Here is a 24,003-nt window from a genome sequence, read left to right on the forward strand (position 1 = left end):
TTAAGATTTCTTACTCGGGTAGGAGGTAATAGATGTAGTCTGACATAATATTCTTATTTTTATTTTTTGATCTCGTTGAGTGGTGGAGTTTTGAATTTGGCTTCAATTTGACAGTTTCTATTAAGAATGCTTGTTGTACCAATGCCATCTCGTGTGATGCAATAGAATAATAACGCTAGCAGACTCATGCTCTACACATTTTTTATCATGGGAGAAAGGCAGTGTGGTGGTTTCTCTCTCTTGTTTTGATTTGTATGACGTTTCTGTTTACACGTTTAGTAGCTAGTCAATCTGTCAAAGTTTTTTGCGTCCTTTTGTGAAAATTAATATAAAAATGAATATTATGACGTTGATTAATGATGATGATAATGAAAAGATTGTTAATAATTAAAAAATAAAGTTCTTAAAATGAATTGTTCATTCAAATTCCTTAAATTTTTATATTTTTAAATTTGTTCACATAAAGTCTTTATAAATAATAGTACATATTAATTAACTAATTAATAATTATATATTTTGAACCTAAGATTTTTAGGGTTTCATAAAAAAATTTTTTTTGTTAAAATCTGTTTTTTTAAATCATGCCTAAATATTACGTAAGATAGGGGAGGGGAGGGGGGATCAAAGAAAATATTACGGTTTCTTACACAAGGGTGGGTGGGGATCTAGAATGGCTGAAATCGTCCTTATGTAATTTATGGACAGCCCCTTATGGATACAGTTTAAATTAAGATAAGAACACAAAGGCATATTAACTACTAAAAAATCTTATTTTTAATATTTTGAGTAAAACAAAACATGAATGGTATTGAATTACATAGTTTGTGTAAATCTTTAATATTACAAAATACATTTTAGAATTACAATTAGAACAATTTTTAAGACCAAGCTTAGAGTGCATTTAACATAAAATTCATTAGAAGCATTACAATTCTGATGACTTTTTCTGTAAACAGAATTAGTTTTCATAGAAAATCCAGTGAATGAAATTAAAATTTTAGTTGCATATTATAAACTATTTAAAGTAAATAATAATCATTTTTATTACTTAGAACAATATAAATATTCAATATGAAGGTAAATCTTGCTATGAAATTAAGCATATGGAATGCAATTATGTTAATTAAAAATTATATTTATTTTTGTTAACATGTTAAGATGTAAGATTAAAGATGTATTGAGAATCATGGCAGTTATATGAATTTCTAAGTTTTATCAATTAAATCTACTATGAAACTGAAATCAGTATTCTGAAGTTTTTAATATTTATTTTCTTTTAGATACATAATAATTATACATCTTTGTATTTTTTAACTTACTTTTGTGTAATTTGAGTGATAATGTAATAATTGTTTAATCTGTTTTGATGAAATATTGTGAAATTTATTTAATATATGTTTAATGAATAAATTTTTCATATGTATTCTAGTTTTTCTCAGCAATTTCTATCTCAAAAAATTTCATAGTAAACTATGCTGTCACATGTAGTCAATTTATGTTGTCACGTGTAGTCAATTTATGCTGTCACAGTATGCTATCATTACTGTTACAATATATCTAACATAGACTTCACATGCGTGTTGCTAAATTAATATTGGAAGTTGTTATAGGATTTTTCTTATTAAAATAAATAATTTGATTTTGTTTAGTAAAATAGATATTAAAAAATGTATTTACTAATACACACATTTTTTCCATTTAGCAGAAAGAACTATTGTTACAAATTTTACAGTTCACAGCTCTTCTAATAGAGCATAGTTTTTCTCGGCATTTCTATAATTCAATGGAAGTAAGTATTTTATACACACACATTTTGTATATAGTATTTTAATATATATATAACTTCAAATGTAATTATTTTTGTGTTAAGAAATTTTTAATATTTTACTTCTGATTTAAAGTTACAGTGGAACCTTGCTTAATGAGCATAATTCATTCAAGAATTTTACTTGTAATGTGAAACACTCGTTAAGCGAAACAACTATAGCCATGTAAATGAATGTAAAATACAATAATGCGTTTCATGCCGAAAAAAATACTCAAATATTTTGTGTAATGTTTATTTAAAGAAAATTATACAATATACATTGTTAAGGAGAGTAAATCATCATAATCATCATCTTTTCTAGTGTGGAATGAACCGACCTGAAATGGGAATTCAATTTGCAGAAAACAAAACAAAATCAAAATTTAATTTGCAATTGATCATTAAATTTCATATGAGATGGCAGCATAACTGCCTACCTCTAGTCAAATTATTTAATTTCTAATATTTAATTTTAGCCTTTACGTAGCCCAAGAATTTGGGATATCATTTGGCATGTTTATTATATAACAAGCTATGGTTGTTGACATTTATATGTAATATGTCTGAACACATGTTTGGAAAAATGTGTGATCATGTGCGACACTAAGATGCTAGCAGAATGAGTGCTGAACAAAGTCTGATGTAGCATGCATACAATCCAGGACTTCCCCTCTCCTTGTCACTCATTATGTGAAATGTAGCTCGTTAAATGAGTCATTTTTTTACAATTTGTTTTGCTCGTTATGCATATTACTTGTTAAGCGCGGTTCCACTGTATTTAAAATAAGGTTTAGTAGTGTTGTTGAACTGATAGGAATTTTTATGTAAATGAAAAAAGAAATAAATAAATTAGACAAAAATACCTTTGATTTTAAGATCTAATAAATTGTTCTCTTTTTGTAAGTGTAAAGAACAAAAATACTAAGCATTACCTTTACTTGTAAATTTAATGCACTTTTTACTTAGGAGTAAAATAATTTTGTTTTTATGTATTATAACATTTTTATGTATTATAACTGTATTATAACATTTAAATTATAGTATTTAAATGTAGAAACAATGTAAAAAATCCAGAATTGTATTCTTTTAAAGAAAATAGTTTTAACATAATTGGGAAAGTAAATCTGAATTTGTTTAATATATTTAAAACACTTTTATATTAGGTAATAAGTAATTCATTTATTATTGTGTATTTTTATATATGAATCAGGCCTCGGAGTCGCTCACTTTTCTCACTTGTACTCACTTTTCTGAAGTATCCTCACTTTTCTCACTTTTCATGTCATTTTCTCACTTTTCTCACTTTTTGGTCATTTTCACGTGCTTAATTAAGATGTGGGACAAACCAAAAATAATTTTAAAGCCAAACGAATTGCCGAATTATCGGACTATCGGAATAGAATTTTTTAGAAGAAAATACGCGGCCCTGAGCAGACTCAAAATTGCAACTGCCGGCTCAGTGTCTTTAGGTTATAGGAAACAAAAATTTATTTAACGTATTTAAAAAAATCTTTTATGCACTTAAAAAATCCCTCTCATTACAAATTCAGAAGCCAGTGTTGAGTAAAGTTATGTACTCATGCCATATTTTCATTATTCGCCAAAATCTACCTTATCCGAATTGCATTTCCTTCTACAGAGTTTAAAAATAAGTATTCTAAACATCCCGCGGTTTTGGCTGTTTTCTAAGAAAATCACTAAAGTCTTTTTGCAGGGGAAAACACATTACGCAGAGGGATTAATCTCTCAAGCTGACAACACTGCTGCCGCTTTTAAATTCAAAATATATAATTATTAAAATTAACACGAGATGATAGCGTAACCTCCTACCACTAAAAAAGATTTCGTTTCTGACCATTTAGTTATCCTGGTTATAGCCCAATAATTTGGCAGATTATTTGGTTTTAATTAACAATCGGGTTATGGAGTTCTCGTTTACAAAAATATTTTTTTACTTGATTTATCTTTAAATAATTTCATAAACTTGAGTTTAATAAAATTACTTTAATGATTTCATAGCATATTGTTAACGTTAAATCACATCTACATCTTCCCATAAATGTATGTTTAAATTGACTACAAGTATAATTATTCCATATAGTAAGTGTTATTTTCATAAAATGTGTGATTACTTTGCTTGTGAAATATCCATTTTTTAATCTTCTCTTATGCTGATTATAATTGTGCATTAATTGAGAGACTAAAAAAGTAAACGAAAATGTAAATTCATATTTACATATAAAATTTACCAAATAAATTAAAATATTCGAAGTGTTGTAAAAAGTACAACACGTAATTGCTTGTGAGAAAGATTTTCACACGCTTCCCAAAGGTTAACAACTTTGCAACGATGTTGGTTTTTATTCATCTGCAGGAAAAAGTTCCTTTTTATTTATGAAATCATTAATAAAATATTACTTTACTTATATTATTTGGAGTATATTTATTTCAGATTTATTTTATTTGGAAATCAATATTTACACATCTTGAAGCATTAAAAAATAAACAGTTTCTGATAATGATAAATATCCGAGAATAGCCAAATTAGTGAAATCAGCATCGAAAATCCCGTTCCCATGAAAGAGAGGATCAATTTTATGCCGGGCACTTTCTCCTGATGAGCATCAGTGTTAGAAAGAATGCTTAATTCACTTTTGATTGTTAAGGAGAGACTAAACATGTATGACCAAAGCCCACACCTTGTACCTATTACAAAGGACGACTGAAATTAGCTTCCTCGGTGCATAGAAATTATCAAGAACGATTGGAAAATGAAAAGAAGTTAAAAGAATAAGAGAAACGGAAAAAAGAGCACAGAAATGTTTTGAAGAACAACGAAAGAAAGCTGTTCGTAACATGAAGATTATGGAACTGCAGCTGAGTTTAAACCAGAAAAATGTAGAAGAAAATGAAATACATGCGACAGTCCAAGTTTTGTTAGAAGCAGCAATCAAAAAAACTGGAGAAGGCTATTAACAGCAAGAACATGAATGAAGTACAAGCAGCACGTGTGATGCTTATTAGTGTTAAGTGTTCAAAAGCAAGAGGAAGCGAAAAAGAAGGAAGCTGATAACATGCAGAATAATCTTAATAAAGGAACATCATCTTTCATGACTGATTATTTACAGAAGCCAAAGACTTTTCAAGTATTCATGTTTTACTTGAAATACAGAAGCCACTGGTTATCGGGAGACAGAAAAAAAACGCGATATAACCGAGTAATAAAAATTCTGGGCTTTTACTGAACAGATTATACATGCTATGGAATCGCTATTCTTTCATCAGCAAGTGTTTCTGATATAAAATAAGCTTAGTTTTTCAATCCTGAATTTTATTCGTAGGTTATATCGAATTAATTGACGTTTACGTAAACATCGAAACCATGAACGCCCATTTAGCATTATTGTTTCTTTAACAATGACATTGAAAGACAAATACTGTCGATATAAAAACAAAACATCAATTGCGATTTTATTATACAGTACTATATAAATCGCTTATTAGAAATTCGTGTAGTTTATATTTTTCAATAAAAATTATAAATGCTGTAATTCAAAATTTAAAAAAATATTGAATATATAATAGAACATCAAAACTTATAAAATTAGAGTAAAAATTCTCTAAAAAGCAAAATAAAGTTACTACTGTATAAAAATTTTAAAGTTTTCGTTCAGAATTAGAGAGATCGTTTCCTTACACATTATGCGGTGAATTCGAAATTTTACACCTTTATGTGAATTGACGCAATACCGTTAATTCACATAAAGGTATGAAATTTCTAACTCACAGAAACTTGTAAATGAGGAGACTGTACTTAAAACTAATAAATAAACGACTTTTATATCAAAAGGAAACAAATGACAATCGATCTATCCACCTGTTCTGCATATTTAGCTCTTTCTCGTATTTCGTTGCAAATAGAAATTCAGTGGCAATTGGTAATTTAAAATTGACTCAAATGCTGGGGACCAAAAAAACGCGATATAACGAGTGGCTACTATATTACAGTATATACAGAAATTTTTAAAATGTGTTTAACCATAACAGAATAAAAAGAAAATAACAATCTTTACTGCTATTTTGCTGAGTTTTCCTTCTGTGTTTTCACTTTGTTTTGTCACTATTGCACTCACTTTTTACTCACTTTTTTCTGTATTTCAACTCACTTTTCTCACTTTTTCAAAGAGGAAATAGCACTCCTAGGCCTGATGAATACAAATATTTACTGAATATTTTAGTGAAATAAAATTTTATTGATAGATATTAATTTTGACAAACTTTTTTAGCATCTAACAACTCTGTTGTCTTCAAGTGATATGCAGGTAGTTTTAGGAGTCTTGAATTTGTTATATGTATTCAGGTATGATGTTTTTTCACACATATCAATTGGTTTTTCATGCATAAATTTTTATAACAAGTTTATATTAGTAATAAAAATAAGCATATAAAATAACTATAATTTTCAGATTTTTTAAAATTAATTTTAAAAAGCTATTTTATTAGATTTTTAAATATACTTAGGATAAATACTTGTATTAACATTACAAAAACCTTTGAAATGTGTGTGAGTGTAAATATTTTATGAAAATCTTTGTTTTTTTCCTACAAATTTTATGTTTCAGGAAAACAATTGTTTTTATTTTTAAGTATGTTCTCATGAGAAAACACTTGATGATAGCTATTTACTACAAATAAATGGTTGCACAATATTGGTTGAACTGCTAAAAATTCAACATGAAGGAATACTTGAACTTAAATTCTGATTGGTAATTTAACTTTTTAAATATGTGACAGTTACATAGTTGGGTCAATATGTTCTTGGACTTCCCAGGATGTATGCAGTAGTTCTGACAAAAACTTTAATTTAAATAGTAAATAATATATGGAAACTGTTACACAATAGACATTGGATATGCATGCACAAATATAGTAATATTGTTTTAAAATTTATCTTGGTTGAAAAAATGGAGCTGCAATTAGAATATCAGTGTGTAATAAAGTAATAAAGACAATGCAGAAATTCACAAAAAGCTGCAGCAGGCATGTGGAAAAATTTCTCATCACATACCACTATTTCTATACAGATTAATGAATTTAGACAAGTGTTGGCAGTATTTTTGACCAGCTGATGGAAGGAAGACCTGCAAAACTTAGCAATGAGAAATGTGAACTATGTAAGAAAATTTTGGATTGCAAATGTCAATCAAAGCAAGTGAACTTGCCAATCTGCCTGCTATACATTAGTAAGGAATCTATCTATGTCATTAGACAGGAAATAAGAGTTCAGAAGCTCTACTCCTATTTTGTTTCAAAGTTTCTTAGTATGGAAATGTGTGAGTGTCATTTTCAGTGTTGCTTTGCCAATTGGAACTGCTTGATAAATGGGATAATAAATTTATCAAAAACATTGTTACTGAAGACTAAATATGAGTTTGTGGTCCTGAGAGTAAGTGGATTTCCACAGAATATTTTCAGATGAACCAACCAACACCTTAAACTACAAAGTGGAATGTATCACAAGCAAGCATCTATGCTTACTGTATTCATGGATCACAAAGGAGTCATCAAGAGTGATTTCATTGGCAAAGGTAACACAATGAACAGCACCTACTATTTAGAACTGATGAGATTGCAAACTGCATGGAGAATCAGAGTACCCCTTTCCTTCAATGCAGCTGTCCACACCAGCCAGCCACAAAAGTGCCTAATTCCTAACTTAATAGTAACTACCAATCAGTGTAATGCTGTTGACACACACACAAAAAAAGAGAAATATATAGAAAAATGATAAAATAAGAGAAATGTATAATAACCACTAAAATATGGAAAAATGTTAATAAAATTAGCATAATTTGCTTCAGAAATTGATGGAGAACTCAATTATTGAAGTTTGATTTATTATATTTGACTTAAGTTTGAGATATGCAGTAAAACATATTAGCAAAAAAAAACAAAATATAACTTGGTTCATTTATGGCTTTAACCACAGATATAAGTAAACCCTGGATATGTTGTAGCATGTATCTGGGGTTTAAAGTTTTAAATTATGACTATTAAAAGTCATCATTTAAAACTTTGAATTTTAAAAAGTTTCAAAAAATGTGAAAATGAAATTTTATATGAAGTAGGTGTAATATAATGTAGTAAAAGATACAAGGGTTGGTAATTTAATAGTGGCAACAATACTATAGAAATACAACACAAGCTAATGCTGCCTAGTCCAGACATTGGTTACATACATAACTTATTTCAGAGCAAATGAACTTTACCATCCCACTATATGCACCTGTACAGTGATGAGAAGGTCTGTTGCTAGCAACAGACCTTGCTCTTTTCCCAGTCTACTACAATGATTTTGAAATTGGAGCAGCAAAATTGGATAAAGATTGAAAGTGCCAGAGGTTGTACTGCATGACAATCTCACCAAGTACTCTTAGAGGCTTGAGGGGAATCTGCATTACCATATAGAACATAACAAAATAGGTAAAAAGTCTTCAGTGCGGAATGCAAAAATTTTGAAGACCAGTCTTGGCTAGGTCATACTGTGCAAGTTAAGAACAAGTGAATGCTGTTTTTGCATTATTGGAGATGGATTAATGCCAGACAGTTTGAGTTAGCTGAATATAGAGAATTGTCTACACTAGACATTGTGAAGAAATCTCTGAGAATGCAGAAAATTTTGTCACAACAGGTTTCACATGCTTTAACTGAAATGGCAACAATACAATGTTGCTTGTACCCACTGAGTGTTACAAGCAAGGAGAGGCTTTCTTATACCATATAATTACACTGGATTAGACATGGGTGAGATCATTCAAGTCAAAACTGAAATAGCAATTGAATGAGTAGCATCATCATGGTTCATCACAAAAAAAGTCAAAATTTTATCAGAACTTCATCAATGTAAAAGTTAGTTTTTATTATGTATGATGGGTATTAACACGATGCATGCCATATCTCCAGGCCATTAATTGCAGTATTACCTTGTTTTTGGAACACACTGTAGCCAGCTTTGAGAAAAAAGTGGAAATGCTCTATAGAACCATCCATCATTTTATGTGACAATACTTGAGCACATGTTGAATAATTTGTGGTCATGTTCTGTCAATGGGTCTGGAAAATACAGTACTCTACCATCCACTGTATGTTCCAGACTTAAATCCTTGAGACGTTGACTTGATTCCTAACATGAAGGAATCACTGCACAGAAGGCAATTCAGAACGACTCCAGGTATTCTTTAGGCAGTAGAATGTTCTATTTGAGTAATCAATCAAATAGGCTCTGCCAATGGCATCCTACAACTTTCACATTACTGTCAATGGGTCTTACACATTGCCAGACTGCATTGAAAGACGGTAAAAATCTGAGACATGTATGTTTTTTTTTGTATTGGTTGTAATTGCAGAATTGCCAGTACTAAAATTCCAATCTCCATACATTAAAAAATAAAGTAGCCAACTTATTGAAAAATGTGCTAATGGTTGTAGCAAAACTTGGATAAATACCATTAATCTCTATATATTAGCACTGTAAAAAAAGGGTGTGATTAATTAGTATGAATGTATAACACTAGCAGTTACCCACGACTTCGCCTGTGTGGATTTTCAAGAAAACACCATTTATATTCAGTATTTCAACAATCATAGTAATTGCTATAGAACACCTACCGCTGAGAATGATGAGAATTGCTGAAAATCAAACAAACTGTTTTCAATTTGATCAATTTTCTGGAATGCTTACAATCATTCTATAATCAAACCAATATGCAATAACAAATTTGAATTTAAAATGATTCGAACATTTGGTTAAAAAAGCGGAATATATAAAAATATTTATAACAATGTCTGTGATGTTATCAATTTAATACACGTAACTAATCAATGAAGAATAAATGCAGTTAAAAACAAAAAATTGCATGTAAAGTAGTACAGTAGAAGCCATTCTTCCTGTTAAGACTTAATGCTTTCCCCCTGCAGGGAAATTTTGAAAAATCCCTTCTTAGTGTGTGTTTTCATGATGTACCCTGACTGTGTACCAAATTCACCTCTAGGTTCAGCAGTTTGCTCTGGGCCATCGATGATGAATCAGTCAATCACTCAGTCAGGACAAGTAATTTTATATATTTAGATTACATAGTTATGATATGTTATGATTAAGTAAGATAATTGACATATATTAGTATATAGGTAATAGTATACACACTTTAAAATGTTTTAGAAATGTTTTTTGAATTTTTATCTAAAATGCTGAAAGAGCAATTTAACCCTTTGTTTAAAATTTCAGAAGTAAAAAAGTATATTTTGATCAGATTTAATATATTAAGTAATGTCGTTAAGTAACAAATTAATTTTATTCACTTTTAATCTTTTTTGTATTAATAATTTTATAATTTTTGATTAAATTATACTTAAAATAAGTAATGATATATAATAATTAATTTTTTCAGTATGATATTAAATATATGCAGGGGCTGTCAGATACAGACTGCAGCATATGTTATAACTCATCATCTGTGTTATTGTCTGGATTGACATGGTCTTTCTTAATCATCATTAACTAAAATACACCTGTTCCATCTTTTCTGCTACTCTTCAAATAGTGAGAAAAGCCATCTTTTGAGAGGTTTATCAAAACTGTGTTTATCTTTTGACAACACCTTCTGTGGTTGGAAAACATGTCCACATAAGGGTTTCTTCAATGATGGAAATATGAATAAGTCAAGTTGGTGTATAGCAGATGAGGAAGACAAGTCATGTTAATTTTTGTATCCCTGTGGCTCTGCCTGCTGTTGACAAATAGTCAACAGCAGGCAGAGCCATGTGGATACTCTACTATGATAATGCTTGTCCTCATCTAGTTTTATGCAAGTGTAGTCAGTCTCTGTGGATGTGCTTGTTCAATTTCTTGATGATAGTCATATACAGTAGAGCATTGATTATCCGAATATCAATCAACCAAAAGCGTTCCAGTCGGCAAATTCAAATTTCCGCTCGTGCTGTGGCACTGCAATATTTGGTTGTCTTGGGCTACTCCAATATTAATTTTGTTGGTGTGTGTTTTTAGCTAGTAGCACTGGCGGCATGATCATGAGAAGGTATTTAAGGATGTGCCAATATTTGAACGAGGCTTTTTTTCCTCATCATGAGTGGTGAGCTTTGCTTGTTTTGTGTGGTGTTTTTCTGAGGACTGTGTCGGGACGTGTGTCATGCTGAATTGGAATGTTTTTGATACTAGATTAACTTCCGAACTATATATTTTTTTGTTTTTATATTTTTCCAATATATTTATTTTTTTTGTGCAAAATAAAGAAATAATTTTTTAACCATACAATAGCCATGATTATAATTATAAAAATTTTTGTTAGGCTTAACATCAACAAAAATTTAACACAAAGTGACATGCAATGGAGAAAAATTTCAACTTGATAGGTTAATACAGTATATTTTTTCGTACAGTACATGATCAGTTATCCGAACAATCCCAGTCCCAGATTGTTTTGGATAATCGATGCTCTACTGTAATGGTGCCTGTAACAGTTGTTTGGGGTGATACATGCCGGTACAAATAGTGTCAATCAAAAATATGATGATCACAGTTTTGCCAGCAGATGGGACAAGTCTGGCTTTTTTGGGAGTTGGGGATGATGGTGATTTCCACATGGAACTTTGTTGCTTTGATTCTGAATCATAATGGTTAATCAATGATTTATCACCAGTCATGCAATCATCACCGCAAACTAATGATTTATCACCAGTCATGCAATCATCACTTCAGACTAATGATTTATCATTAGTTTGCAGTGATGGCAAACTTCAATGTGGACCTATTTCTGTTTTGATGTCAAGAGTCTTGGAACCTATCTTGCAGACATATTGTATGCTGCATATGCAAATGCTCTCACAGAATGACATGTACACTGTCATATGGTGTGTTGAGTAATGTTCCAAATTGTATCACAATAATTCAGTGCACCATTACACTTGCTTTCTCTGTAATGACACTTACAGGACATCCTGTTCCACTTTCTTTTATGATTCACACCCTTCCTGGAAGTGTTTAAACCATCAAAATGCCAAAGATTGGGGCATAACTTCTCCATATGTCTCCAACAATATTTCATAGGCTTCAGTGGTCGTTTACTTCAGTTGAACACACAATTTAGCACAGAGTATTGCTCATCTCATTGCCATCTTGTTGCTGATAGGCAAAAATGGAAATGGCATCAATTTAATGTCATTACTCTGGAACCAATCAACACAGATATTTTGAATTTTGTACACTTGCTGTCAAAAGACTGTTTTAAATCTGCAATTGATTTTGACATGGTTTGTATTGTTTCCAAGCTATGGTGTCTGTCTTTATCTGACAGCTGTTGTATATATAATTTCTTTTAACTACTATTAACTTTGGCATGAAAAATCTTCTCAATGAGATAAAACATGTAGAATTAATTTTATTTACTTACAAATTATTATTTTCATTTTATTAATTAATTAAATTAAAGTCAAAAAATAATGCTCTCACAAATAAATATTTCGATTATAAATTGTTAATTTCAATTTTAAATTAACATATAATTTGAATTTTGTTTATTATATTGAATATTTGATTTGAATAATTAACAGTAAAGATTGAAATTTTTATATAATATATATGTATAAAAACATTTTACACACACTAATTGATATATGTAATTTTATAAATTTTATAGCAAAAGATCAAATTTCATTACCAGGCTAAATGTTGAAAGGAGGCAAGCCTTACTTACTAGACTTACATATTTAGCAGAGGTAAGTTGTTAATAATTTAATCAAGCAATGTTGTAAAGGTATATTCAAATTTTTAAAATTTTAATTAATACTGTAAAAGGTAGTTAATTATTAAATCAAATTCAAATGTATTGTATTTTATACAGTAAAACCTCACTTACATAGCCATATTTGGAGTATACTATTTACAATTATAAGTGAAGTAGTTAACTTTTTTTGCAACTCCACCTAGATAACATACAGAATTGTAATTATTGTTGAGTTATTGAGTTTTGCAAAAGTTTAATACAGATTATAAAAGTACCCTGGAAATAAAAATAACTAAAAAATTCATACAATACTGAGCATGCTTTGCCATCTAAATTAATTCAAATTTGTTGTTCAGAATAATATATTAGCACTGAATAATAAAATATTGAAATACATATATATGCACCATGAATGCAAGCTGTTTGCAGTAGGGTTTATTTAAGTATTGTACATCATAGTATTAAATGGAATTGTTTAGTACCCATAGACCAGGGGTGTTAAACTCAAACTGTGTGCGTGCCAATTTTTTGTCTCAAGTATGACAGTGAGCCAGATGTTTTTAGCTTTTGTAGCCAAAACTTTTCTAAAAAGTAGCTCGAAAGTAGGAACTCAAAAAATTCCTTTTTAATAACCCGAGATTTCTGAATAAAATAAAAAAAATGCCATTTGTAGTTTTCAGCAATAACTTTAATTACAGAACAAACATTTTTGGCCAATTTACAGACCTGAAGCAGGTCTGTAAAATGATCTGGAAATAAGGATCGCGAGACTCAAAATACAAGGATAAATTGTAATTTACTAATATGTCGAAAACACACATTTTATATGCAATATAGTGAGAATTTTGCAATAAATGATCTTGTCAAGACAGACTTTAATTTGAAATTCAAAAGATGAAATACAGAAAACATAATGTAAACAAAAAATTAAACACAAAAATAAATCTAATAAAATAAACATCTCTAAGTAATATGAATAAATACAAATAAAAACAAAAAAAATAATTATAATTGAGTTCAACAATTTTGTTTATTAAGTATTATTTGTTTAAGTACAAAATATCACATTTTCTTTTGTATCAAGATAATAAAAAAATAAACAAATAGCATTATTGAATTGATGTTGCAGGTCATAATTAACTGTCTCATGGGCCATGACTGGCCCATGGGCCGTGTCTTTGACATGCCTGCCATAGACTGAATCAATGTTTATGAAGTGGTAATAAGGGTTTTATTTAAATATTGTATTTTATCAGGAGAATTCAGAAATTATTAAACAATTCACTAAATGTACAGATTATAAATGTCAAAAAAAAGTGTTAATAACTAAACTTGCTTTTACATCAGGCTCATAATATTTTTCTTATGAGTGTTACAAGTGATCTACATATTTATATTTTTACAAAATACAATCAGATTTTTGTATAAAATTATTGAATGTCTGTCTTGTTCACTAAATTCCAGATATAAATTTAATTTGAGGTTAAAAAACTATAGCAATGAAGTTCAGTTCCATTTAAAACTCAAACAGTATGTTTAGGAATGCAGGATTTTCCTGTTGTGCATTTTAGTGATGATAAATGTCACTTCAGGACACTCTTGTGTTGGCTATTTAAATGAGATGACACCCAATATGGAATTTGATTTATATTAAACTTTATGCATTTTACAGGAGAATCAGGGTAGTCATGTAACAGATGCCACAAAACAAGATTCTACTGTATTTGAATTTTGCGTATAGATTTATATTATAGACATTTGCAAAATTAAAATTTATAATATAAATTTTAATTTTGCAAATATTTCTATAATATATTATATTTAATTGAAGTAGAATTCTATTAATGAATTTTTTTTAATTCCTTGATTTTTATTTAAAAAATTCTTCTATATTATACTAGTAATAATTTTTTTTTATATATATAGGATTATATATTAAGTACGTTATATATACATATAGGATTTACTATATATGAATTTAGGAAACAATAAAACAATTTTCTTAATTCTGCTTTAGAAATGTAGTAGTAAAAATATGATGAAAGGTGATTAGTCCTACTTAATACTTAATTAAAACATCTCAGTGAGAACAGTTTTAGTTTTTTGGACATTATTTCAAATGTCAACTCTGGATTTTATTATTTTATATAGCAATTAATAAATTTTATAATTTTTTTAATAAATTATCATCTTTTTTATCATTAAATAAAGATTTGTCTGAAACTTATCTACTTGTTCCTCTTATGTTGTATTTGCTTTTCTAATTTTGTATTTGTTTTTGTTAGATTATTTAGTAATGTAAAAATTTTTTTCATTTTGTTTCATTTAGAATTATTACTGAGGAGATTTTTAATAATACATATATCCTATAATTTAGAATTTAATTTTAGGTTTAATTGAAAACAAAAATTTATTTTTCTATATGCTTTAACATTATAATATTTAAATTATAATCAATTAATGTTTTTCAGAGCTGGGGAGGCAAAGAAAATGGTTTTGGTCTTGCTGAGTGCTGTCAAAACCTTCCCATCAGTGTAAGTTTTGATTTAGTTACAATTTTATTGTTTGTTAATAAAAGTTAACGTTATTAAACATCAAAACACGTCAATTCAGAATATTTGTATTTTTATAATGTAATATGCACTAATTTACAAAATTTTTATCTTAAGGAATAAATTATTTTTATAATCTAAATTCATTCAGTTTTGAAAACATTCAACTGTAAATCTAATAATGTGATCTTGTTATAAATATCATTGGTTATGAAAAAATTTTAGTTTTAATGTATAAAAAATTTTAAAAATACAATAATTTTGTACAAGTTTCATTCTAAATTTTATAATTTGTAATTTAATTTCAAAATCTTATTTTTTCAATTTACAATAAAATATTCTTTTAGCATTTTCCATCCAGTGCAACAACGCTACACTTCGAATTCTATTTAGAAAATGCTGATGAAAAATCTGTAAAAAGGCATCTTCCAAATACCATGTGTTGCATTCATGTAGAAAATGTTGATCAGGTAAGTTCAGGTAAAAAGTTTAAAAAATTGAAATTAACAGTATATTTGTGTTGATGATAATACAAATGAAGAAAAATAATAAGTAAAGGTTATGTCAACAAAGTTTTTGTGCACTAGTAATTGTGCCATTACTTATAATGGTTGTGAAATTTGATAATGTGAGATTGTATTTTTTGTTTAGAAGCTTATTTTAAACTTTACATTTTGTTTGAATAAAATCATGTTTAAATATCTTCAGATAAAAAGCATATAAGACATATTATGCTTTAAATTTCGAAAATTATATAACACTGTAAAAATAGTAAAAATGTTCATAATATGTATGGGGAAGATGCTCCTGAACTTTGAGCATGTCAAATGTTAAAAAAGTTCCATTCAGAAAATTTTAAACCAAAGGATAGGAAACATATGGTGTCCAAAAACTGTCTAAAAAAGAAAAATTGCAGGAAGAAATTGTTAGAAATCAATGAATAACACACTATATAACCACAAAAACCAAAAATAAATCAAAACACTGAAAACATATGTGCGTAAGGCAAGAACACGAGATGACTTGAGTGCACGATAGATTGCATTTATGCTTCGAGGGAATTTTTTTTTCACTGCACATGCAGTTCAAACTTTGAGGCATCATTTGCACTCTGAAGTGAAATTTTGTTAAATTTAATATTTAAATTGTGAAAGTTTTAAGTTAGTTGTTTGAAGTACAAGGTATCACTATATATTAAAAAGTTATACTGATAGATACCTAAACTTTTGCACCAGTCAGGCAATTTATATTTAAAATCTAACTCACGTCAATATTTTAAAAATAATTTTACTTTATTTTTTAGCAATGAGGGGTCCTATGTACTTAATTTGCTTTGATAACTTTGTTCTTTCTGTTATAGTTTTGTGTATAGCAACAAACTGAAATTATATGATGCTAAATCTGGACTGAGTAGACATTGATTCAAAACATTTAAAATAGATGTAAAATTTTCAGTTGATTATAAATAAATCAGTTTAAACTTTTTTAAATGACAAAGTGACTCATTTGGTAGAATACTTCATCCTACTAATGGTTCTTATAATTTTTATATATAAAGCTTATATCACATGTACTGTACATGTATCTTGTACCTGTGACAATATAAACCTGATCAAATAACAAGTTATCAGATAGTTTATTAATCTTTTTATTTAGTTGCTAAGTTAAGATGGATTAGTATTAATGCATTTAATTATTTGATTTTATTTTTTGGAAAATGTGAATTATAATTTCTGAAAATATTACCAAATACAGAGTTCTCTCTACAAAAAAATTTCAAGAAATATTATATCAAAATTTCAAACAATTATCTATTACTGCTTTCATAGACTGAAAGATTTAATGAATTGTGTGCTTCACACTATAATCTAACTTCATATTTATAAAATGCAACGAATAATAATTATAGTAAAATTACTGCAATTAGGATTCGTTTATTATAAATTAATAATTTAATAACTACTATATGGAATTTCCAATTTTTTATCGAAATAAATTAATTTTCTGTAATATTTATATTTTAAGATTTTAGACAAAAATCCATCACAGATTATGGAAGATCTAATAGAAACCCACTGTGTTGCAGAAAGCAAACAGGTATATAATTTAAATATCTGTGTAGTGTGTAATATCTGATAACTAAAAAAATTTGTTTTGTTTTAGATGCTGTTGTTTACACATTTAAGGCTGGCACATAGTTTTTCAGATTACAGTAAAAGATTACAATGTGTTCAAGCTAGACTTCAAGCACTCTCTGTATTAGGTAAATTTATTCTATAATTTATAACTAAATTTAATTTATAATTAAATTTTCACAAATAGTTGCTTTGTAACATATTAAACATAATGTCATATTTTATTTTACAATTTTTAATGAAATTCCTGTTTGCTTGAGAAAATGTCCATAGTCATTTTTTCCAGTGCAGTTTGATTATAATAATTAACAGGTTATAGTTCCTCTACATTGAACAAAAGTGACTAAATTCAGCAAATAGAAAAATAAAATTTCAAATTTCACAAAAGAACATTTTCTTTAAAAATATTCATGTAATTTTATGTACAGAATTATTAATTATATAAAAATAAATAATATACATAATAATTACAAATTACTTCAGGAATAAGATTGATTTTAATTTAAATTTTTTTTAAAGAAAAACAATTTTATGTGTATAACCATTTAAAAACTTGAGACGTATATAATGTGGAATTAAAATATGTTATGTTATTCTAAAACAATAATACATATCACAAAACTTTTTATATACAGAAAATTAATCTTTCAAATTAATAAGAGTCATCTTATACTGATTATTATAATGGGATAAATCAATTTTTTGAAAATTCTATTTATGTTCTCTTTCTTTGTGTAATTTTATTTTCTTCTCTTTCCACATGTTATAATTCTTTAAATTATATCTTAATCTGGAGTATACATATTTTCTGTAAATTAATGTAATAAATTTTTTAGTGCATTTTCTGTTTACTATTAAAAAATGTTTAATGTAGGTTGTTAACTTTGAAATTAAAGATGATTTTTTTTTATTGCTTCTGGTAATGCCTTCTATAAAGTCTGTTTATCTACAGGATTGAAACATGATTACCAAATTTTAAACTCTTTATTTATTGAAATTTAATCTTTCTAATCATTAATAAATGGATTCTGGAAATCTTGTATGGTTTGTTTATGATGATTAAAATAATTCTCTTTATTTACAACAAATAAATAATAGATGATATTAAAATATAAAAATTAGAAGAATGAAGTTATAAAATTGTTCTTATAATAATTTTAATTGCAGTATTTCAGCAAATTTAAGTGCTTTGATAATAAAACATTAGATTTTATAAATGATATAGAAACAACTTTTTGCTTTTATTGATTTTTTTTTTAATTCAAATTATTAAATATGTCCTTTGAAATTGAAATTCTTGAATATATGAATGAAAGCAGGAATAATTTTATTATTAATAATAATAGTAATAGCTTGAAAATTTGTTCATATTTGTTTATGTTAAAAGTAATTCTGATTCAGCACACAAACATAGTATTTTCTGTTCGTAGTTTGACCTTTAGGAACAAATTCTATGTGGATCACTCCTTTGTAAGTTGGGGAAAAAAAAAATCAGCATTGTTTTGATACAAGGTATTTGTAATCCGACTTTTCTGATCCTTTTTCAGTCATGTCATATCATTTTGGGATTATACATGGAAACACCAAGTCTTTTGTGATGATTGGTTTAAAAAAAATTGTTTAAATTTTCTTCCAGAATATTTTAAATTATTCAATAAATTATTAGATTATTATAATTAATAATTTAGATAAGAGATGGCACCTAACGTTTATTTCTAGTATCAAATTACTTGATTTCTAATTATTAACAACAACATAATAGCTCAATTAATTACAGCAATCATTTGGCTTAGTTCAAATTAGCCTTGATGGAGAGCAGTTCTTGAGACAACACATGTAAGGCCGCGACTTCACTAGTCGTAAAACAGCCGTAAAATCCCTTGCTGTAAAAGCTTTTAATCATGTGACCTGTTTGCGTTTGCGCTCGGATTGCGGTGGAGGCTAGCGAAGCTTTTTACGGCAACAGTACTATTACGGTGTATATGTGACATATCGATATAAAGACAATAATTATATTCTATGAGTTTTTTTCTGTACTATAATTACAAATGTAGTAAAAGTAATACCTTTACTTTCATATATTGACTTTTATTATTATATTATTAAGATAATATACAGCACTTATAAGCTTAGCTTTTTTATTATATACTCCTCTAAATTGAAGGATTTTCCTTTGGCCGTTCATATCGCGTGTTTTAGGCATCCATTATTATAATCGGAATACCTCTTGTCGTAGATACATGAATACTTTCGGATGTTTTCGATAAATCTTTCCAGATCTTCTAGAGTAGCCATGAGAGAACGTACACAAAAGCTCGTTTTCTGCCATTTTCGCACTGTGTCATGTTGACCTAGATTTCATTGGTGGATGGTACCGGTTTACGGTCGTATTCACTTCGAAAGTTGAACACTGCTCAACTCGCTTTTACGTTGGTTTTACGACCTGCTCAGGCGTAAAATATCACGTGATTAAAAGCTTTTACGGCCCTTTTACGTCTAGTGGAGTCGCGGCCTAAATGTTTTTCATCTTTCATCAGCATTCAGGAATGAAATGTGCACAAATATTTTTTTTCTTAATAAATATAAAAATATTACATATACATAAAAAACTTTGCTTCTTTCCACTTAAATATTTTTTTCTTCTTGCCAAGATCTTGAGTTAAAATGTGCTTTACTGTCTCTTTATTGATTGCAGCATTTGAACATATAATGTTTGCTCTGGAGTTAAGTTTGTGGATGGAGCTGCAGTTTTGCTCATTTTTAATGTTTGTTGATTGTCACTTTCATTATATAACAATTCCTTGTCTTCTGTAAATTATCTGAGGCACTCAAATATTGTTCTTGAAACTGTACTTTTTATTATAATCTTTCAACAGTTTTTACATTTAGATGGCTAATTTCTTTAGATTTATGAAAAATTTAAGCAAGACTGTTCCATATCTGATAGTGATGTTTGAAATTATCTTAACATGCAAAAACTTATAATTTATCAACTTTTAAATCAAACATTTTGAATCATGCTTCCCTCAGTGTCAAATTATGTATTAACAAATTTTACAATCATCTGCAGGGATGTACTGTTCTATAAGATCGCTATCAATCTGGCAATTATATTGTTATAGTGTGCAATAAATGATACTCTCTAATTTATCTTTCTTGCTTACTCATCTGATAACATTAATGGAATTTGATTTATATTTAGAAATTAAGTATAAATTATTTTGAATTTTTATCAAGTAATTTATGTGAATTATGATTATTTAAAAATGAAACTTTTAATATTAATAACTAATTTTATATAATTTTAATAACAATTAGTGACAAAAGATACATTCATTTTTTTATCAAGAGAATATATAAACATAAAATTGTTTAAAATTGTTAAAAACTTTTTAATGTGATTTCTAATTGTATATATGTATATTTTTTAAATAGTGTACTGCAATGCTATACAAGATAATGCTAATTTATTGCTGTATAATGGTCTCATTGAAGAATTAGTTGATGTTTTGGAACTACATGATCCCAGTCTTATAGTAAGTTTTTTAAATGTTATTTAATATAAAAATAATGCATAATATTAAATTTAATTTCAAATTAAAATTTTGGATTAACACTACATATTTTTTACATCTTTAAATTTTTATGCAAATGTTGTTCTTTATCAAATTTAGAAATAAATACAGGGGGAGTTGTTTGATTCAGTACTTAATTTTAATAATCATGTTACTAAAATTGTTAATGAGTTGGCAAAGTATTGAAATATCTTTGGAGACATCGTTTTTCTATTTATTTCAGATTTCATGAACTATTTACTGATTTGTAGATCATACTTGATTACAGGATTCTAGTTTAGGATTATCATTAAGAATACAGGCTTCAGTATTCTTTGTGATAAGGTCAACTGCATGTTTAATAATGTTTTTATAAATTTTGTTAAATAACTTCATTAATACGCATTTTTATCTTTGTGATGTACAATATGGTCCTAAACTATACTTTGATATAGTAAATATACAATACTTTGATAAACTTCTATATTATAGGTATTTAGTGATCTTATGATATAAAAATTAGATTATTTCCATGCTAAACTTTGAAAAATGTATTCTTGTACAGAGATATGGGAGAATGCTGTTTTAGATTTAGTAGATACAATGTTTCATTTACATATCTGAATTACTTTATATAAAGTTCTGTGTGTATCATTTGCCAATAAATTTATGGTGCAAATGGATTCTATATCTTAGACTAATTTGCATTTTGGTGTTGGTCTTTTGAGAATCATACATTACTAAAATATCATCTGCATTATCATGATGATAATTCAATGCTAGAAATGATGTCATGATGTGCAGATGATCACCCTTAACATAACAATTAGTTTATTATTGTGTATAAGCATTTATTTTGTCATCAAAATGCTGCATAATTCAATAATTTGAAAATATTTTAAGTTAACTCATATAACTTAATATAGTAATAAAATAAATATGAATTATATACATGTACAATACACAAATACAAACATCTATATTGAAATAATAGGTGGTAATAATTAAAAGTTTAATATCAAGGAAATATATAAAAAAATTTATTTGAAAAATTTTTCAAAGTTTTCCTTCCAAACTGATTTTTTGAGATGTCAAAACTTATAACACCAACACTTAAAAGAAAAGTTTTTTATTTGGGCATTAATTACAATGAAATGGTAGGTGTTACCTCAAAATGAATTTTATCTTAGTTGCTGTGCTGAGGTCTCCAAAGTATGATTATACCAAAACAAGATGTAAATAAATATTCAACTTCCATTAAAAACTTCCATTTTACTTTCCATACCAATCTTGTAGAAACATTTTTATTTTTTTTATTTAATAATATACTTTTATTCAGTGCTGTTTAGATATTTATTAGTCATAATGTAATGAAATTTCATATGGCCATTTTTTTTAGTGGTGAGCTTTGTACTAACTTTTTTTACAGAAATGTCTTTCACATCCTAAAATATAATACAAGATTTGATAACATTTGGACTGCTAAATCACTGACTAGTATGTTTAGAAGGGTACTTTAATTATGATGACTTAGTATAGATACATAAGTTTTGCATTGACAAAATGTATAATGCATTTGTTTTAGTAAGAATAAATTTTAATTATTTATTTAAATTTTTAAATAGGAAATAAAGGCTGCTTCACTCAGGACATTAACTTCTATAATTCATTTAGAAAGGAATCCAAAGTAAGTATTTGATGATTTCAGTGTTTTTTTTTTACAGATTAGTAATTATTTTGATGTCAATAAACTATTACTTGTAATATTATTTTAAGGTTGACAAAGATGGGTATTGAGTTAGTGAATGTTTGATATTTGAACATAAAGTGCAAAGTGAATGTTAGTCAGCTTGGCTAACATTCACTTTGCACTTGTTATTCAAATTTCCTTGATATAATTATAATAAAGGATATGTCCATAGAAAAATAAGCTTGCTCTAGTGAACGTTATTTTCTCAACTTTTCTCTTAGAAGAAAGTTTTTGTAAAATTTTACATTTAGTTTAGGCAATTATAGTCCATATTGATAATTGTATAAATGATGATATTTGAGTTACATTTTTTGTGAAATTTGTAATACAAACATGAATGTTTTAAATTGTAAATTTTTAAGTTCAGTTGTTGTGAAAAAATGTTACATTAATTCAAAAGTCTAATTCAGAGAATTAAAAATATTTATAGACTAAATCTTAATTAAGAACTTAAAGCAGACTTTTTACTTACTTAAGATATAACTAGTTAATGATATTTAAATGGTACTATATATTTAAGGCTTCAGTTAAGATTTTGAGATCAATTAATATTTCAATGTTTATATATGTTACCGGCTAAACCCGATTTCAGGCCAAACTAGTTTGTCTTATGCGTGTCAGGCCAAAGTAGTTGGTATTGATTAGAAGTGACATAACACTTGTACAAAACTATAAACCAAAAATAAGCTAATCAGTACTTTTCAGTTTGTATTTTTTTATTAAGCCATGCACTTTTAAAGGTAATTATCAGGACAGTCCATAAGTTCATGCATATTTTTATCTACAAAAAAACCAGCAAAAATTTTAATTAAATTTTATTTCAATCTATAATGTATTCGCCATTATTTTGTACAATTTCTTGCCATCTTGATGGTAGCTTTTTAATCCTGTCTTCGTAAAATGATTTCGGTTTTGAATCAGAATATTCAGAAATAGCCTTTTTTACATTGTTCTCATCCTCAAAAGTTTTCCCTTTTAGAAAATTCTGCAAACTGCAAAAAAGATGATAATCACTGGGAGCAATATCTGGCAAATATGGTAGATGAGGTAAAATTTCCCAGTTGTAGCTTTCAAGTTTCTGTACAGTTATTTTTGCAGTGTGTGGTCTGGCATTGTTATGCTGCAAGAGAACCTGCTTTCTGTTCACTAACGACGGTCGAATTTTTTTCAATTTTTCATTTAAACGCTCTAATTGCTCACAATAAATTTGAGCTGTAATTGTTTGATTAGGTTCTAACAGCTCAAAGTGACCTGACATATCTCACCAAACAGACAAAAGAATTTTTTTGGATGCAACCTACCTTTTGCAGTCGGGTTTTGGCTGCTTGTCGCGATCCATCCATTGTCTTTTTCTCGTCACATTATTATAGAGGATCCATTTTTCGTCTCCAGTAACCAGCCTACCA

The 24,003-nt window shown here is 27.7% G+C and overlaps 1 protein-coding gene across 6 annotated transcripts in view; it reads left to right on the forward strand.

Moving 5' to 3' along the window:
• The window catches only part of HUWE1 (HECT, UBA and WWE domain containing E3 ubiquitin protein ligase 1), a 202,847-nt gene that overhangs the window by 33,046 nt on the left and 145,798 nt on the right, over positions 1-24,003 (forward strand). For all 6 annotated transcript variants that reach the window (XM_067284115.1, XM_067284118.1, XM_067284119.1 and 3 more), the window contains exons 5-13: positions 1,703-1,789; positions 6,094-6,167; positions 12,520-12,598; positions 15,078-15,140; positions 15,506-15,628; positions 17,184-17,255; positions 17,322-17,421; positions 20,729-20,829; positions 22,473-22,534. In XM_067284115.1, the coding sequence (XP_067140216.1) occupies positions 1,703-1,789; positions 6,094-6,167; positions 12,520-12,598; positions 15,078-15,140; positions 15,506-15,628; positions 17,184-17,255; positions 17,322-17,421; positions 20,729-20,829; positions 22,473-22,534 (761 nt within the window). The remainder of the gene's footprint in view (positions 1-1,702; positions 1,790-6,093; positions 6,168-12,519; positions 12,599-15,077; positions 15,141-15,505; positions 15,629-17,183; positions 17,256-17,321; positions 17,422-20,728; positions 20,830-22,472; positions 22,535-24,003) is intronic.

This window comes from Centruroides vittatus, unplaced genomic scaffold (assembly GCF_030686945.1).
Source record: "Centruroides vittatus isolate TY-2023 unplaced genomic scaffold, ASM3068694v2 scaffold_1152, whole genome shotgun sequence".
Lineage (NCBI taxonomy): Eukaryota > Metazoa > Arthropoda > Arachnida > Scorpiones > Buthidae > Centruroides > Centruroides vittatus.